The sequence below is a fragment of the Scatophagus argus genome, chromosome 15 (genome assembly GCF_020382885.2).
Source record: "Scatophagus argus isolate fScaArg1 chromosome 15, fScaArg1.pri, whole genome shotgun sequence".
In the NCBI taxonomy this organism is placed as follows: domain Eukaryota; kingdom Metazoa; phylum Chordata; class Actinopteri; family Scatophagidae; genus Scatophagus; species Scatophagus argus.
Genome location: NC_058507.1, coordinates 4,268,327 through 4,287,772, shown reverse-complemented (window position 1 = coordinate 4,287,772; position 19,446 = coordinate 4,268,327). Strand labels below are relative to the sequence as shown.

The following is a 19,446-nucleotide window of genomic DNA, read 5'->3' as shown; positions in this document are numbered from 1 at the left end:
GATGCAGAATCAAACTATTTATATTACTTTTTTGCTATAACATAGGAAATATAGTAGTAGTAATTAATCATTTATATTCATGTTGTTTGCACACAGGGACATGAACAGACTTTCTTTTCTTCTCCTTACAAAGGGGGTCACCCCCGTGCCCTACGGTAGTGTCCCCATTATCAAGACTTCTCCTGATGTTGGTACACTCAATGAGATCATTCACTCAAACACACAAAGACACATGCTGTACATACGCGTGATGAAGAGTGGGAACATACTGCACATGTTGATGAGTCAACGGTGAACTTGTGAACTGTACAAAAGCGTGTCTTCTTGTTTGAGTGTAGAAGTGTGTGTGTGTGTGTAAGGCCTATTCTAGTGACATTATCAGGGTTGGTAATCTGCTCTGTAATTGCCTGCTGCTGACACGGCAGTGAGGCTGATATGGCTGCAGAATAAACAGACTGCGAACAAGTAGAGGGAGCTCGTCTCCACTTGATCCACACGGCACAGTGTGACATCTGGACTGGACGAATGGGGGAGAAAGGGGGGAGAGAGAAAGACAGACCGACGCAGGGAGGCAGGGAGTGAGAGATGCATGAAAACAGGAGAGAAATATGGAGGCATAAAGAGGTGGGGAGGGGGGCTCAGAAAGAGATGTAGAAAAGACAAGAGGTGGTGCTAAGGGTGTTTGTGCTGCTGCGATATCTGAATTTCTATGTAAAACATAATCAGCTTATTGTGTTTTTTTTTTCTTTGAAATGCAGAGATGAAGCACTGCATGCTTTGTAGAGGCAAACTGAAGTATCATATTTGGTTTCTTTCTACCAGTTCAGTTGTGCGTCTGTAGGTTAAAATAAGTTTCTTTCCACAGATTCAGAGAGAAACAAAAAGCTGTGTTGGGAGAACCACCAGAGAATCAGGCATAGCGAGAAGTACAAGGCTCGATATGAGAAACTGTCCCATGTGAAATGCAGCATATGGGCCGATTAGGAGCCTCTCTAGTGTGTCCAGAGGCAGGCTTTCTGGGGTTTGTTGGCTTTCCAAACCAGCTGAGAGAGCTCAGATACAGATTAAACCAAACACAGAATCTAATTGTAAAATACTCATAGTTAATTTGGGGAAATATGCTTATTTACTTTCTCACCAAGAGTTGGATTCAAATCGATACCATCCACACTTATGCATGCACTGTACTTTAACTACAGTCAGTATCCATTTAGCTGAGGTTAGCATAAAGACTGGAAATGACTGGAGCCAGTTAGCTTCAGTTTTCCCAACAAAATCTGCCTACCTGCACCTCTAAAAGTCACTAATTACCCTGTTGCATCTTGTTTGTCTAATCCATACAAAAACAGAAAGGAAAATAAAAATGAAAGGTTGTGGTTTTATGAGGGCTAATGTGAGCAAACAAAATGCTTCCTTGCTAGTTTTCCCCCTCTGTTCTCAATGTTTGGAGTACAATAAGCTAACCAGCTATGAGCTCTGGCTTCATTATTGTATCTGTCTGTAATGTTACATTAAAAGGCGGACAAAAGTAAGTTTTAGCTCACTTTGTTCTGAAATAAATAATGACCTTCTCCTTCTGTGTCTTCTAAAGTAAGCCACCAAATTCCAGGCTACTCAGCTCAAGTTGCTGGCTCACAATATAAAAATACCATGTTGTGACTGGTAAAGGCTGCCAATTTTCTTGGCAATGATTGTATTTGTTTACAGTAATCACCCTAATATCTCAAAATGAATGTGTTAAAGATTTATTGATGTCAAAAAGCTACACATAGCGGCTCTAATTAGCTCGGCAAGATTAAAAACATGACTTTTCAGCCGTGAAAGACCTTCATCAGAGTGCTCGAGTGAAATCACCCAGCATTCAGTTAAATTATCAGTTCATTCAGTCTAGCAGCGCTGTCTCAGAAGATGAAGTATGGCGTGTACTCAGCATTTTGACTCCTTCCGATGCCATGCCGTCAGAAACATGGATACAGCATAACAAGGTGATGGACGCTTTCCACAGCCTGCATATTGAAAGATAATAAAAGCAGCTGAAGCATCCGTCTTTGTCATCTCCTTTCTCTCACAGGCCGACAGTGTGAGTTTGGTGAGAGCTGAGTATAGCGATGCAGACCAACAATGTGGCCGCTCAGCTGCAAGCCTGATGCGTTATTATTTAACACATCACTCCAAGCTGCAGAAAGCACTGTCTTCTGAGATCCCAGTGGAGTGTGTTTTCACTGCAGTCTGTGTCTGTATGTCCAATATGTAGGTGGACATACAGTATGGGTATAAATATTCTCACACATGCATGAGTGTGTGTGTGTGTGTGTGTGTGCCTTATGAATAATGGTGAGTCATCCTCAGAATAGTAGATTTTGTCTTTGTAATGAAGCCTCATGATTGCAGAAAACAGAGAAACATCAGTCATCCCCCTTTGTGTCTTCACCTCTCCACACATCCACCCTCTTGTCTTCTCCTGTATTCATTCCTTTCAAATTTCACCATTGTTGCATTCAAGCATCACTTTATCCCCCCACACACACATTTTCCCCTCTCCATTCTTACATCCCACAATCCTTCTCTTTAGCCATGTTGGCGATGTGGCTCTGTGGGTGGCGAAATGTTATAATTACTTTAATTTACATATATATGTGTGTATGTGTATAAAATTACTTTCAGACTGATTTTTTCATGGTCCTCGGCAGATGAATCATAGACTTTGTTGATCCCCTCATTTTTTTCTGGTACCACTAACAGGTTGGCATTTCTGTTCTTTAGTAAAACGAAATTGTAAAATGAAATTGTTCACACATCTTCGTGTACAAAGATGTGTTCATGGTCCCCTTAGGAAGAATTGTAATCACTTTAAAGAGTCTAAGACTTTTCATCTGGGTTTTTTAAATAAATTACAGCCTCGGCTGTAGTTTGTGTTTAGTGCTAATTAGAAAAATGTAACAATTAGCGAATTCATCTATTAGTCGATCAGAAGAGAATTAGTTGCCAAGTATTATACAATTGACTAATTGTTTCAGACGTTCTTTTAGGAAAAATGCCAAACATTTGCTGATTTCAGCTTCTTAAATGTAAGGATTTGTTGCTTTCTTTTGTCATTTATGACAGTAAATGAAGGTCTTTGGGTTTTGACATTTCGTAGACAAAATGATTAATCTATTAATCATGAAAATAATTGTTAGTTGCAGTCCCACTTAATACGCAAAACTAAGATAGTGAACATAATAAACGCTATGCCTGCTGTAGTCTCTTTCTTTTTGTCTTTCCCTCCTTCCATTTTTTATCTATTGTGCTCCATATGTTGTTCTGTACTTCCATATACTCTATATCCCATATTCTGTTCTTACCTCCCCCCAATCCTTGCCTCCTCCTATCTCTCAATCAATCATCCATCCATCCATGTTGCTATTCTTCTCTCCATCCATAAATCAATTGCTCCACTCTCCATCCCTTCATTCCTCTACATCCCATCCTTTCTATAACATTCCTTCCATATTCAGTTCTTGCTGGCCCCATTACTTTTCTTGCTCTCCTGATTCTGCCTATCGCTCCATCAGCCCATTACTCGACCCCTCCATAAATCCATTCACCAATTTATCCACTTGACTTTTCTGCATTCACCTGATTCTCCATCTTTCCATTTATCCATCCCCGCTGTCAAACACTGACCAGTACCTCCATCCATTCACCAATGTCTGCCCTTCCATTCCTTCTTATATCTACCACTCTTTTCATTCCTCTAGCTCTTTTTCCAATCCCCACAAGCATCCTATATTTATCCTTACATTTGTTTTGCAACCCTTCTCCTCTGCTCCTCCTCTCCATCCTCTCCATATCCCTACATCAGCCCTTGTTTCTAATCCTCCATTGCCCCATTAGTCCATTCATCCATCTCCCCACATCTCCAGATCCTCCCAACTTTTGTACAGCTTCCCTCCCCGTCCACACATGCAGCTCCGGGCACAGACCCAGATCCAACCAGAATAGCCCTGATAAGTCAAATGATGATTCTGTCCTAATGAGCTGTGGAGGGAGAAGGCGTACATTAGCGCCATATTGACGCCATGACTCAGAGGTTGGTTATGTGTGAGAGCCAGAGAAGGACTCGCTCTTTTGTAACGAGACAGATCTGAATCGACCGAATGCGCAGCAGAACACGCTGATGATGACAACAGTTAAACACAGACACCCCACCCAACCCCTTCACACACACATACACCCACACACACACACACACTCACTCCCCTCCAATTACATCCCTTTGGTTAATCTTCCCTATCGTAATTGTTCTGCTGGCAGAATGACAACCTTCTGGTTTGCGAGTCTGTACTTTGGGTCTGCGTGTGTGTTCCTTTGTCAATATGTTATGTGTTGCTTGTGTTTATGTGTAAGTCTGTACTCGTGTGCAATTTTGCGTCTGTGAGCTGCTGTTCATCTGCGTGTCCGCTGCTGTTCTGTGGAACTGAAACTATTAGCTGATTGATCGATGAAACTGAAAATTAAAGGTGTCCTTTTGAGTTACTTGTGGACAAACAAGGTTGTGTTTACATTCTGTGTTTCTCACCGTAGTGTGTATCCGCTGGGTTTAACAGACATATTAAATGCATTTTCTCCCTTATAATATTTCAAAGCTGATGTGTTTGAAAAGCGTTGTGAAGTGGGAGGAGCCACTGGTTGTAGAAATGTTTTTCTCCTCCTGTTTCCTCAGTGTTACTTAATATAAACACAGAACTCACTTGGATGATGTTACGATCAAACAAGCTTACGTTATGACCCCCAGTTGCACATATTTCATTTTTTGAGAAATTGCGTTTTGTCAGTTTTGCATGACAGAAGAGCTCAAAATACTACAATACCCATAAGCCTCAGTCACAGTTGCCATGGAGCAGAATATTTGGTCTTTGACTTTTCATCACGTATTTTCTCCCTCCATTGTTCACCTTTTGTTTCAATGAGTCAACATGGAGAATTTCATGTTGAAGTTCTCCAGCTGTGAGTCACATTGTCTTTAGAAAAAGAAAAAAAAAGAAACAGATGAGTGGGTTTTACCTCCAGAACCAGGACCACCCACTTCACAGCTGTAGCTGGGAGCCGACTCCGGGATCCGGCAAAAATCATCCAGCTGGAAAGTTAAAAGCTCAACTTTTGCCCTCGTGCAACATAAATCCAGTGATGCGCTGCCTCAGCGGGTCAACAAGCAATTTACAGATATCATTTTTGGCTTTAAGAAACCGTGAAAACCATTTTTTGATATTTTACGTATGACATTTTATAGCCCAAATCATTCATCAAAAGAATCATCATAGTTACAGAAAACACACATAGTCGTCAGATTTAGCCTTTGTGCCTCTGTGCTTTCTTCTCTCCGTGTATAGTCTGCATGTGTTTGTATGTTTTGCTCTAATCTGTTCCTGTTTATATCTCTTTATCTGAGTTTATGTGTTTTTGCCGCTCTCTGACCGGCCTTTTCTAAATGACAAACTGTTATTACTGACTGGGGTGAAGCCACTCAGACTCGCCACAGCTGGGCTTCAGATCAGCACGGCTCGGCTAGTCCTAATGATAACGAAGCAAGTCGCCCACAGCAATTAATGCACTTAGCTACTAATGATGATTAACTGTGGACTGTATTTGATTTAGGAAGTTGATAAGCTTCCTCCGAACACAAACAGGTTAATTAGTATCATGTCTCGTTGCAAGAGGTTTTGGAAGGAGCCGGACCGTTCATGGAGGATGTAAACAGCTTTGTTATGTCCTTCAGAGCCTGTGATTGCTTTAAGACTGTGAAATTTTTGTCTTTGTTTTATGAATGCGAGGAGAAATTATAATGAAGCTGTCAAAAGAAAGAGTTGTCAACATGAATTTCCAGAGGGTGAAAGGCATGGGAAGGCTTTCTCCTCCCTCCCTTCATCCACTTATGGTGTATCCTGTCGTGTAATTATCTGCATCGCTGGATGACTTTTTGTGCCTTTTTTTAAAAAATTCTTAATCATCCTGTTTAGCCATGGTTTACACTTTGCCGAAGGGCGTCTGAACGTGATGCGCTGCGTCACTGATCTGCTCTGCGACTTCAGTATGCAGATAAACAATCAGGCAGAGTCATAATCGAAATGCTAAGAAAGTGGCGTGTTGGTTGTGAGCACCTTCAGGAGGGCACCTTCATCAGCAGCATATTGCGTTTTACATTGTGTGCGTGGTTGCTTGTAAGCGGATGATTATCGCCGCCGAACACCACATCTGAGTGGACCAGAGATCTTTGTCCTCGCTGAATGACCGCCACTGAAATGCATCTTTTAATCACAAACTCTCATAACAAAGAAGCCAGCATTTGCGTGGCCTAATATCACACGCCATGTCTCATACAGGCTTCTTATCTGTTTGGGTTACTGGCCGTTTGATGATCAGGAAGTGAGAGTCAACAATCCTGAATCACTTAATGGTGTGTTTGAACCAGCAGCAGACAATTGCTGCATGTTATGCCTTTTTTTTAAAAAAACACAAAGTATATCAAAACAAGAATTTGGACTTGCATTGGAGGGTTTTATTGGCACTTGAGGGATTTTTCTCAGCCAAAGAAGTCAGACAAAGCCTGAATTTGAGCAAAGGGAAAAATTAATGATGGACATTGATGGTTGAATCTCCACTAGTAAAGACTAATGGAGGTATTATGTAGTTTGGTCAAGATTTTTAAGATATACGAAGCAAGCGCCTTCATGTTCACTTCAGCGTGTTCGGTTTTCTCTTCTGTGCTTTCCTGAAAGATTTTATCTTGTGTTGAATTATGTTCTTTTGTTCTTTCTTTATCGGGAAAATTGAATTGGATGGAATACTTGAATTACAGAAAAATATGTGATATAATAAGTCCAAGCAGTGTGCCTTTCCCCAATGTTCTCACTGACGCTGATTTTGAAAGCTGATGCCGCCGTTGGTCTCTTGATTGAAGGTGCTCCTGCTGGCCAGTATTGTGCTCTATTTGTGAATCTTGAAAAATCTTCCTTAATTTTATACATCTACAGAGCAGAACAGCCTCTGACGCAGCATTTAGGCCTCCTTGAAGCAGTAAAACTCTCTAACATGCTAACAAGTTTTTGAGCCCACTGGCAGCTTTTCATGGCAGGTTGAGGCAGGTTTTGTTGTTGTTTACTCGCTGCCCCCCAACTAAAGCTGTCAAATGAAATCCTGTCAGCCTCACCTCTGCCATATTGACAGTGGCAACACAGGCTCTTACATAATACAGATCCCATCAAGAAATATGTTTTTGGGTTTTGTTGTACAGAAGAGCTGAACACAATTTAACATTTGTAATTAATATTCTGCAAACCAGGAAACCAGAATTTATTAATAAACATTCAACATCTTTTCAGTCTTGAAGTTGTAAGTTGTAGTCTATTACGCTTATTAATGATAATAATAAATATGTGTCATTAATCTGCTTCAGAAGTTCTCTAAAGAGGTTCTAAGATGTTGCTCTTTGTTTAAATAATTCATTTATTTGGGTATGTGATATTATTTATCTTGCTTTTATTTTGACATTTAGGGCTTCATTTATTTAAATGAATTATTTATCATGCAGTTTGTATTTTTTTATTTTTATACCATGATAATGATGAAACGGATGGGAAATAAACTTAGCTCAGGTTATTCTTATTATTATTATTGCTGTTATTATTCAAATGCCAAATTCCGCCGGGTGCATATGTTGGTTGTGCACTATTTCATGCTGAACTTTTCAAATAAGAGTTTAATTATCACTTCCAAACTCGCTCACCTGACAGCAGCTTGCAGTAAAAAAAAGGTTTTGAGTTAATGTTATGCTCATATGCTGGAGATCACGGCGGAAAATATCCCACCATTTTGTTGATTTCTGTTGGACATTTTTCCCTTAATAATCCTCAATCATGCCTGCGCACCCATAAAAAACTACAAAATGCCAAAGGACTCCCACTACCTCAGCCAATTGATTAATCAGTGACATGTATATTACACCTCGGGGTCAATACCCAGCCATTCTGTGAGGCCATCACATTTTTCCCCTGCTTATCAACTGCTTTCTTCCTTTTCTGTTGCTCATCTCTTTTTTTGTTTTCTCCATGCCTTCCTCTTCCTCTTCCTCCTCTTCCCTCTCTCTCTCAGCCCTGTTGTTAGCTGACGGTAAGTCGTTCCTTCCTCCCATAAGCATCTCCACTAACGTGTGCAGTTTAAAAAACCTTTAATTCGAAGCCCTCGGTTGCACGATGCAGAATCAAAATCGCTCATCATCTTGTTTCGCAAGATTTTAAGATAGTGCTCACAGTTTGTGAGGTTTGATAGAAGTAAACTGCATGCCAACGCTGCTGTCCTCTTCTGATGTCATTGCATCAAGCAACGCATGCTCCTCTGCTGCTCGCTCCCACACTTAATGATGGATTTTCACACTAATCAGCTGATGAATTAATCATAAATCCATAAATTATGTTCTCCAGTCCAAAGCAGGGTACCAACACTCGATAACCGTCACGATAAAGACACGCGGTTCCGAAATTAGAAATTTAATTACTTTTCTAGTTTTCTGGGATTGTTTTTTTTTATACCTCCCTTCCTTGTCAAGGAAATTGTGTCATGTAGTGGTGCAGCACAGAGCAGAGGATAATCAAATTTTGAACATGAGCAAAGGAAATCCTGTCAGGACTTGAGGGTACACACTGCCTTAATTGATGTAGCTTAAAAGTGTGTGCATGTGTGTGTGTGTGCAGGCACTTTTGCACTGGTATATTATGCGTGTGTGTGTGTGCCGACACGCCCTCCTATCAAGGGGACTTGGCTGTGATCTTTAATGGCGGCGTTAATATTTAATGGTAAGCGTGTTGTCAGCAAAGAGCAGCAGGCTGGGACTCTGGGCTCGTATAAAAGAGGACAAGATCTCTGCACCAGGTGGCTCAGTGGGGGTGTCACACGCAGAGCAGAACGAGAGGCCTTTGGATGCACAGCCGCTCCTTCTTGATAGAGTTTGACAGGACAGAATTGATGTTATGGCGCTCTTTGTAGCGTGCGGTGCGATCAGAGGCTCTGTGAAGCACTGTGGCTTCTTTCCACAGCAGAGCCGCACAGGACACGTCTGGTAGGCGGATAGAAGGACTGACGAGGCCCTCCAAGAGCCACGGAAATCATTTTGTATTTGGTGAAAGAGTAAAATAAGGCCTTAAGGAGAACCCACACTGAGTGCTCTGAAAGTACTTGATTTATTATTGTTGGTGATAATAATATTGAGTATGCCTCAGCTCTGCCCCACAACCAGCACTTCACATCCTTATGATGAAGATCTGTGTTGCAACAGCATTAAAAGGGTCAGTTCACCCAATTCACATTATGGAAGAAGTTTTAGAAGTCCACTTACTGCGTTTTTTCTGGAATCTTTACATGCTCCATGAGATCATGTGATCCAGTTAAAGGCTCTGGAAAAAGCTAGTAAAGTAGAGCTGGTCGCTGGCTCAAACTAAACTAAACTAGAACGTTCCCACTCGCCCTCAATAGTATGCAGATAGTTTTGGTTTTAGCAGCACATGTATGGACATGTTTGTCTCAGTGATCTCTCCAAAGACTGCAGGCGGGTGGAGGGAATTATGTTTACACTGAAATAAACCGTTTGAACTCATTGTCAAGATTTTCAATTGGAGCTGGATAGTTTTCAGTGGAAAGTGCTTCCAACAAAAACTGACATGGATTGTATTGAGCCAGGTTAGGAGCCAGTTATTTATCTGTTTGGCCTGGTGGTCTGGTGTTTTTCCCATTCGTAGGCGTTTATGAAACACGTTAATGAAGGAAAAACGGCTGCAAGTGTGGATGAGATGCCTGCAGCTGTGCAAGTTGTTGCAAGTCGTCTCTCAGAAATGAAAAGTCTAACATCGACGCATTTCTTCGATTAATGTGAAAGTGTTAGCCGCATGTTTAACGTGAAAAAGGTTCTGCAGGTGTCAGTGAAAATGATGTCAGCAGGACGGTTAGGTCACTCGCGCCTGTTTGGTTAGAACATTGGCTAACATGAGCACAATGTCAGGACCTCGAAAGTCATACAAACAAAGAAACAGATCTGCACTAAGTATTTGCCTTTGCAGTGACTGTGTTTTGTGCCGGATTGATCGAGCATGTAAGTTTGCCTAACCTTTACATAACAAAGTTGAGCAACACAAGCAGGCAATACTGCAATAAATCTCAGAGTTTTTGCACACTGATTGATTGTGAGAGATGTGGCTTGACTACTGCATATAAAACAATTCTTTTCTCCCCGTAAAGCCTGAATATTATCAAAGCTGGAGGGATTCAAACTGTTACCAACGAGGCAGCCCTCTGATGTTTTGTTTGTATGCTGCGAAGTGCAACACCACATGCTAATCAGCTGAGGGTCCTCTCATTTTGACTGCCGTCTTTCTCACTGTGGTTTCTTTTTTGTCTCGCTGCCCCTCGCCCTCTCCGCTCAGATGTACCAGACAGGAAGCTGACATCAGACGAGGAGGAAGCCAGGCGGATCGCAGAGATGGGAAAGCCGGTGCTGGGGGAACACTCCAAGCTGGAAGTCATTATTGAGGAATCATACGAGTTTAAGGTGGGAAAGGTTACTCTTCAAACAGAGCAAACACAGCCTGATCATTACAGCTGAATCCAGTGTTTTCCATGCAGTCTAACAGATATACTAACTACTTCAGCTGCCACCTTGCCTGAAAGAACAGCAACATATTTCTAATTTTAGCATTTCTGGAGGAGATATGATTCATACACGTCCTCTAACCTCCTCCACCAAAAATATACCCTCCATATTTGTTTCTGGTGTGCGGTTCATCAAACAGAGGTTTGTGCTGCCTGCGACTTGATGCCACTGCCATCATGTGGTGAAGCTCATGCAGTTCCTTTCTGAAGCAGCCTGATGCAGATTCCAGCCTTCAGACAGAAATAATGGTTGGATTTCGTTTTGTTGTTTTTCCGTATGGATTCACACAGAGCACAGTGGACAAGCTGATCAAGAAGACCAACCTGGCGCTGGTGGTGGGAACGAACTCCTGGAGAGACCAGTTCATGGAGGCCATTACAGTCAGCGCAGGTACGGTTAACAAAAAGAAAACACCATCTCCCATGCTATGGCAGTAAGGAGGGCTGCACGCAGTTACAGTGGACCTCAGTGTTTCCTTCCAAATCATCTTATTGGTTGGTCACATACATTTTTAATCTTTAAGTTTTTCATATTTAACACCTGAGTAGCAGTGGTGGAAAAGTGATGCCTGGTCAGACAGTTTTTTCAGTACGTGGTCAGACTGTCCTGTAGTTTATTTGTCCTCTGCTATCAGATGACCACTGTTACTGTGTGCAGACTGTCATATTCTGTCCTATACATTTAGCTTACAAATTTCAAACAGCAGGTATTCATCATTGTATTTAATTATAGTTCATGTGTGTTATACGTCTTCTTCTTTTGTGGAAGCTTTTATCATCCCACAGTCTAAATGCTAATTTAGAAGCCCTTTAGAGGAATCGTTTGACATTTTGGGAAATATTCGTATTCACTTTCTTAATCAGAGTTAGGTGAATTAAACAAACAAGATATAACATGTCACCTAGTGGGTTTTAGAGGTGCTAGAAGGTGGATTATAACAATACAACAGAGTCAGGCTAGCTGTTTCCCCTTGTTTCCAGTCTCTGTGCTAAGCTAAGCTAACCTTCTGCTGGTGGCAGCCTCATATTTAACTTCTTACCTTCTCATCTAACTTCCTGCATATTGAATGTCTTCATGTTCAAAAAAATATCGGCTATCACTGACTTTAACCCAAAAATATCGGTCTTAGCCATAAATAAAAAAAATCATATTAGCTCCCAAGCTCTTGAAGCTCTCGAAATATGTCATGTATGTAAGAGAAAACTCATCCATCATGTCAGGCAGCGGCGGCAGCATCAGCTCCCCGTGCAGCCTGCAGTGCGGCTGCCGCTCTGTCCGCTGCGGGGAGCACCGCCAGGCCTCAGTTTGTCACTTTGGTCCTGAAATATTTAATCCAGCTGTGCTTTTTATTTTTTTCATCATCCACCCGTGGCTGAAAAATGCATGTGGCTCACATGGCCTGACACTTTGAATTAGCACAGTGTCCTCGTCCTGTCCCCCAAGTTTCCTGTGGGCTGCCGGGATACAGAGGCTGCAACGCTCGTCCACCTGAGGACGGTGACTGTTGCGTTTTTAGCTGTTATATAGGAGACTCTTTTATTGCAGAGGAGCTCACACTTCAGGTTGTTGTTCAAGTTCACACAGTGACTGAACCTGTGACCTTAAGCTTATGGGAGAACCTGCCTGTGAGCAGTCGGCCACCCGGCTACCCCGTCACACCAAATGCGCCAGATTGCTTCAATGTTCACAATTTGTGAACTCTGTGAGACTAAATTGAGAATGTTTACCAAATACAAAATAACCATTTTTATACTAACAGGAAATGATATGATATGTGCAACATATCAGAATGTATTTCATAAGATTTAATACTATGAAGATGATTAGTACTGCTACTACTGTTAATACTGTTGCTGTTTTCTTTGAGCTTAATCGCCACCAGCTATAGTTTATTTCAACTTCCTTGTGAGCATCTCCTCCACCTGCTTCAGCTCGTTGTGGGACTACAGTGTCCGTCAACAGCACACTCTAAAATCAACCTGATGTATTCTAGTCTGAAAACTGTCTGGCTTCTCTTTGTCACTTTTCAAGTGTGAACACTCAGAGCCTGTAGAGTGAGTTCGTATTTTGGATTTGTGACACAATGTGTGAGTCGTTCATCCTCAAACTGAGCCTGAAAATTAATTTTTTTTTCACCTTCAAACTAACTAACCCTTTAATTGATTAGAAATTAGTCTTGCCCTGTGGTTATTCATTTATGTGTGTATTAGTAGCACATTTATACACAACAGGAGCATTCAGCGGGCTGAAGCGACGTGATGTCTTACTCTGAAAAATGAGTCAATGGCCCATTTTTAAGTGAAAGTTGTCCTCTCTGTCTCGCTTCCCCTCTCTGTCATCCCTTATCTCCTTTATCGATCCTTTATCTCACCAACGTTTTCCAACTCTTCTCTGGCTCTTTACCCTCTCTGCTCTTCCTCAACTTTGTGCTTCATCATCTGTCTTTTTTTTTGCCTTCTCCTGTCATCTTCTCTTTTTTCTTGCTCTTTGCTGCCTCTCTTAATATTCACTTCCCCTCCTTCACCCCTTCTGTCTTTATCTTTGCCAAAATGTCTCTTTGTCCTCCCTGCTCCTCTGTCATCCCATTATGTTTCAATCCGTCCCACCTTTCACACCGTCGACTCTCCCCTCCCGCTCGGCCCCTCCCCCTTCCACCCAGCAGATGAGGACGAAGAGGACACGGGAGAAGAACGGCTGCCGTCCTGTTTCGACTATGTCATGCACTTCCTCACCGTCTTCTGGAAGGTCCTGTTTGCTTGCGTTCCTCCCACAGACTACCTGAACGGCTGGGCCTGTTTCATCGTCTCCATCGTCATCATCGGCCTGCTCACGGCCGTCATCGGGGACCTGGCGTCTCACTTCGGCTGCACCATTGGCCTCAAGGATTCGGTCACTGCTGTGGTGTTTGTGGCGCTCGGTACATCTGTCCCAGGTGAGTCCTAGAATGGTGGGGACGTGTCATCGTCAACACGTTCATGATTGCAAAATGAAAATATGTCCTTTGAAGTTATGTCATTGTGTCAGTTGATGGATTATACGCTTTTTTAAATAGTTTGGGAATAAATATGTGACTTCATGAGCTTCTGAGGCCCTTTTGAAACTGCAAACATGCTTTGTCATCAAGATGTCCCATGTTCTTATTTCCTCCAAACTGACATTTTCACCCAGCAGAAACAATATGTCACGAAAAACCTTCACTCAGTCAGCACATTTCTTATTAAAGGTCCTTCGTGCAGCATTAATAAATCATCACTGCATTCATTTTGGAAGACAAAGATATATAAACATGAGAAACAAACAAAAGCAATACAGAGAAAATTTGTATTTTGAGTGACAGGTGGATTTGGCAGGAAATGGAAAGTATGGAGAGTCACTCCCAGCATTATCTACGTCAGGTAACCGAAAGCTCAAGGAGAGATCTGGTTGAAAGATCTGGTTGTAGACTTCATTTGCGGAAGCGGTGACCAACAAAGCTAAGTAGCACTGACAATACTAATCATCTTCATAGTCGCTGTTGTCTGTGGAAATTCTACTATGAATTAGTACAGCAATTTTCCGAAGCATTAAAACCCAATTCGCTGTGAATGATGGCGGCCCAACGGTGCAAGCAGTTTGGGTATCTTAGATGAGACATCTCGTCGTCTATTGTTGTTTGTCTGTTTGTTTGTCCTCTTCTCAATGGTTTGAAGTTGCTTGTCCTAACATGCAGGTACATCAGAAGCGCATTGAAAATATTTGATTAGATATTTCGTTCTTGACCTCACATAGCATTTAACCAAACAATCTCAGCACAACATCCACTGAAGGAGCAGATCGCACACAAATGAAAATTCTGTCATTAACCACTTACCCCTCATGTCGATGAAAAGTCCATGTCCTTAGTCCATAGGACATTTCTGGACCCTCTCAGCAAAACAGTGTTGCAGCATTCTGCCAAACAACTGAAGAAGCTGGAGACTTATTTTAAAACAGAAAAAAAACATAAAGTGGCTCCATACAGCTCATCCAACATAATCCAAATCCCGGAAGCCAGGATGCTTTACTGTTTTTGTCATCTACTTTAAAATAATCTGCTCAAAGTAGAACGGTAACAACAAATGACTTTTCTCTTCACAGACACCTTTGCCAGTAAGGTATCAGCAGTTCAGGACACCTACGCAGACGCTTCTATCGGGAATGTGACCGGAAGCAATGCCGTCAACGTCTTCCTGGGAATCGGCATGGCCTGGTCAGTGGCGGCCATCTACTGGCACATGCAAGGGAAGCCGTTCGTGGTGGAAGCCGGATCGCTGGCCTTTTCTGTCACTCTTTTCACCATCTTCGCCTTCCTGGCCATCTCAGTGCTGCTTTATCGGCGCCGGGCCCACATCGGAGGAGAACTGGGCGGGTCCCGGGGACACAGACTGGCCACGTCAGCCTTCTTTTTCAGCCTCTGGTTCCTTTACATCCTCTTCTCCAGTCTGGAGGCATACTGTCATATAGAGGGCTTCTAAACAGAAAAGACTTCGGCGTGAGAAAATACACACTTACAGGGGTTTTAAGTACAACTTCAGAGGTAAAAGAGTGAATTCTCAATGTGGAATTTGGGTCAGTCTTGTGCGGTATGAAAGGACAGGAGAGGTAAACCCGGGGTTTTTCCCAGACGCCTCCCATCCCTCTCCCTCTCTCTCTCCCTCCCTCAACCCCTTCTGTAAGGATGCTTGGAGGTGTGTTTCCCGACCTCTAGTGCCGACAGGCCTGTTCGCCCGGCTACTGGAGAGGCGTCCTGAGCCTGCGCGAGTGTGCTTACAGTTGGGATTGGGTTACCACCGAGTCCAGAAGATGCCGATTCCGGGGTGGTCCTGCATTCCACTGGAAGAGACTGCAGTCTTATATCCGGAGAGAGTTGAGTTAATCAGAGGTATATATTTTTCTCAACATCTGATGAGAACGACTTTTTTTAAAAAGTATTTTGGGGATAAAAACGCAAAAAATAAACAACACAAAAAAAACAAACAAACACGCATTCACACACACACACACAAAAGAGGAATAAAAGAACTATTTTCTGATCTACGTTGAGGAATAACAAAAAGATTATATCGTAAATGGGAATATGTTGTTGCGTGACCGTGGGATGGATTCATAGTATTTATTTTTATTTGCATAGTTTCCTAAGGAGCACTGCAGAGTTCTCAGAAATCACACAAACAAGAAGAGGAAGAGGAGCAACAGTGACAGTTCATACTGGCAGATGAATCACCATTCAGACAGGCGAGGAGGAAGAGGTGGACACAATGAACATGGTCAAACTGCCCTGAACATTACTTCCGTACTCTATACGTATCTATATATAATATATTTCCATATTTTCTGTATATTTTGAATATTCGTTTAAATGTGGTCACCTTCTGCTCTAACAACAGAGGATTGCTGTGGCTAAGCGGGAGGGGTGGGAGGGTGTCAAACTATATACTGGAACGATGTCTTCACATTTCTAAGAGTTATGTATCTTGCCTAGGTAAAAGTATGACATTGTATTTTATTTATTTACTGATATCTTGGTCTCACTCGAGTTTTCACCTTTTCAAACTGAAATCCGAAAAAAAGGAAGAAAAAAAAAACCAATGTGTTGCTGCAGAGGTTAATTCAGAGGTATTTTTGTACTGTTCCTTCCATGCACTTTGCTGTATAGTTCTATTTATGGAGACTTCTTCTTCTACATGTGCAAAAGGCCAATATTAAAGGTGTCACTGCGGACTGAACAGAGTGCCTGTGGAGGGAGAGGCGTTTGCTGCACACACCGACGAGCTCTTTGCTCATCGGAACAACTGAAGAGTTTCTTCTTAAAGTGGTGCATAAACTTTTTAAAAGCTGCGTTAATAGATTTATGGCTTTCCTTGGGGGGCAGCAGAACAAACTGAAAAGGCATCTGCCATGTTTATAACCTCACAGAAAGCAGAAAGTCCGGATGTGACTAGCAGCTAGCTGGAGTTTTTTGTTTCTTCCATACACGTGATATACACCAACATTCTCTTATAATGTGATTTTCCCAACTTTTTAGCTGTAATTTCTGTCTTCTAAAATCTACACTGCAAAATAGAAATATTACATTAAATAAATAGAAACTTATCCTCCTTGTATTTCAAAACTGAATGAACAACAACGCAACAAACTGCTGGGATACAGTGATCTTCTTAGGAAGAAATAGCTGATTAACTAGCATTATTACCCATTTTATTGATTTGGAGTCAGGTTTTCTCACTTACGTCACCTCAGCTCTCGTTATAAAGCTGCTGGGGCGAAAGTGTTAGCGAACACTTGCTCATTTAAACATCCAGGAGACATTAGCAACATTAGCATCCACTTAGAGTTGTGTTTTTGAAAGTGTGATGAAAGTAAAACTAATATTTACTCTGTTTTGTATTCTAACAACTCCTGAGACATTTTTTTTAGCTGCTGAAGAAATCCACTTTGCTCGCAAGCAAGATGCTAACTTTGGTGCCAGACAGATAGCATACAGTGGAGTTAGCCAAAATGAACACTGAGACTAAAACAACTCTCAGGCTGTAAATATGAGCAGCACCTATCACAGCAAACATAGCCACTTCATTGCTATGTTTCAGTGCATAATTGATATGGTCAGCTTCAATACTTCTGTGTATCAAAGCTGCACTGATCAGTTATGCAATGAAATATGCAATGCAATGAAACAGAGAACATTACAGGAAATTAATATGACTCTGTTATCAAATTCTTGGGCTGTTTCATGACTTATAAATTGATCTATATGTTTTTTTAACTTTTGGTTTTGGTGATTGTGTAAAGAGTAGTCAGTGATGCTCATTTTGGACTGAAACTCTTCAGTGGAGCAGCTGTGTGAAGAGCCTGGTGAGGCCGTGGGCTCCATGTTGAATTTGAAAGTAGCCTGAGATTGATACTGAATGCTGTTTATAACACACGACTGGTGCTTTGTTTTTAAAACGAGAGAAATAAAAAAAATTACACGTTTGAAATTCCTAAAAGCATCCGAAAATATGTTTGTAACTTGATTTGCATAAAGGTGTATGTTAGTATATAATCAGTTCTTGGCTAATTTAAAAATCATCCAAGAGATTACCAAAGAGGTGGGATGCAACATTTGTTTAAAGATAAAATAAAAAGAATAATAAATGACAGAACGTAGCAGTGACACTGTATATCCACAAGGGGGATGTCAATCTCCAGTCCCTGTGGTTGTCTCTTCTGCTTCTCTACACTCCTCCTCCTCCTCCTCCTCCTCTTCCTCCTCAGTGATCTTCCTTTGTGGTGAGCAGTGTTGTAAATACATCTCGTGGCTGAATCGGATGCTCTTTTCCTGGCCCTGGACCACACCCGCTCACCCCACTCTGTCTCAATCTCTCTCTCTCTTACATGTAAACACACACACACACACCCCGACACACACATTCGGAGTAGAGGGTCCACTGCTGCACAAGTGGGAGGACAGTTGGGCTGACTGTTCCATCCAGGGGCAACACAAAACCCACGTTATGTACATATTTTTCAGTGTATGTTTACATGGACACAGTAAAGGTGTCCTGGGGGTGGGGACGCATGTCAACACGACTCTCACATCTCATCTACAGGTTATCTGCAGTTGCTTCATCTGAGCCAGTGTTAGTGGAAGTGTGAAGTTTTTATTATTTTATTTTTCGGGTCAGTGAGGCTCCTTCTGTCACCCTTTCATGTCTTGAGTTCAGCAGGTGTTCATGATGTCAAAGAATTGCCATTGTTTTCAGTTTTATCTTGGCCTTTGGTGGCTACTTTTATTCTTTATGTTGTTGTGTTCTTGATTTTATCTGCTGGGATTTGTCGGACAGGAACGTCAGCCAGCGTGCATGTTGGTGTGCTGATGCCCAGGATGTGCGCAGATGGTGCTGTGGTCGGTCTTCACAAGGGCACGACTCTGAATTGGTTCTGTCATTTTGTCTTAAAAATACATGTCTTACTTCTGTAAAAGATTTCTATATCGTACACATCACCTCTCAAGGCACCACTCTCTTTGTTTTTCTCTCAGCCTGCTGGGAAAGTGAAATTTCACCGTTCAGTAATTGGATTTGTGGTGGATGATGTTGTGAGACACTGAGGAAAGCTTCATTGATTCGGTGAATACTGTTCTTTTAACTTTGTATTTTTTGTGTGTGTAACAGAAAAGGGGCACATTTTAATAAATGGGTATGTTTTTCCTGGCCTGCAATGAGATGTCAAAATAAAAGAGCAAACTTCCAAAGCTGACAGTGTTTTGAGATCAAGCCCTTTTGTTCTTTTACTGTGGAATAAAAGCAACTTTCTGGTTTATAAGCCAAAAACGAAATGGTTGCACTGACTTAAATCAAGCCTGACAGTGTGTCTACTTGGACACTTTAAAACATCCTGTGTTAGTATCATACCATCACGTCCTGACCACGTTGTATGTGTGATGTTTCATGAAAGGTTTCCACAAACAGCTCAAAGTTCTTTAACTCGAGACAAAAGATAAAACAGAATCTCCAAAACTGGTGTTATTATGATCTCCAGGAGGTAATAGCACATCTTCTGTCAGCATAGGCTTCTATTTAAACATGTTGCTGTGAAAATGCACAGTGTGTTGACCCAAACGGGGCACTTTTAGCTGTGAAGATGTCTTTTTAGGATGCAGGACTCCAGGCAGAAAGAAGTTTATCTGGAAATGACACTCGATTCTCGATGTTTGTTTTTTACTCCTTGCATGGATTTGAACTTAAGGTTGAGTATTTTGCTTTGTTTTT

General features: G+C 41.8%; 1 protein-coding gene across 5 annotated transcripts in view; it reads left to right on the top strand.

Moving 5' to 3' along the window:
- Positions 1-17,185, top strand: part of slc8a3 (solute carrier family 8 member 3) — a 102,641-nt gene extending 85,456 nt beyond the window's left edge. Inside the window, exons 4-8 of one of the 5 annotated variants that reach the window (XR_006845422.1) lie at positions 10,452-10,576; positions 10,969-11,068; positions 13,341-13,610; positions 14,795-15,578; positions 15,828-17,184. Coding sequence is in view for 4 of the 5 variants with exons in the window: in XM_046413029.1 (XP_046268985.1) it covers positions 8,088-8,148; positions 10,452-10,576; positions 10,969-11,068; positions 13,341-13,610; positions 14,795-15,171 (933 nt within the window). In the remaining variant the exon portion in view is untranslated. Of the gene's footprint in view, positions 1-7,678; positions 8,149-10,451; positions 10,577-10,968; positions 11,069-13,340; positions 13,611-14,794 lie in introns of those variants that run through there. The other 4 variants (XM_046413029.1, XM_046413028.1, XM_046413027.1 and 1 more) reach the window with 4 other exon arrangements.
- Positions 17,186-19,446: the final 2,261 nt, after the last annotated feature.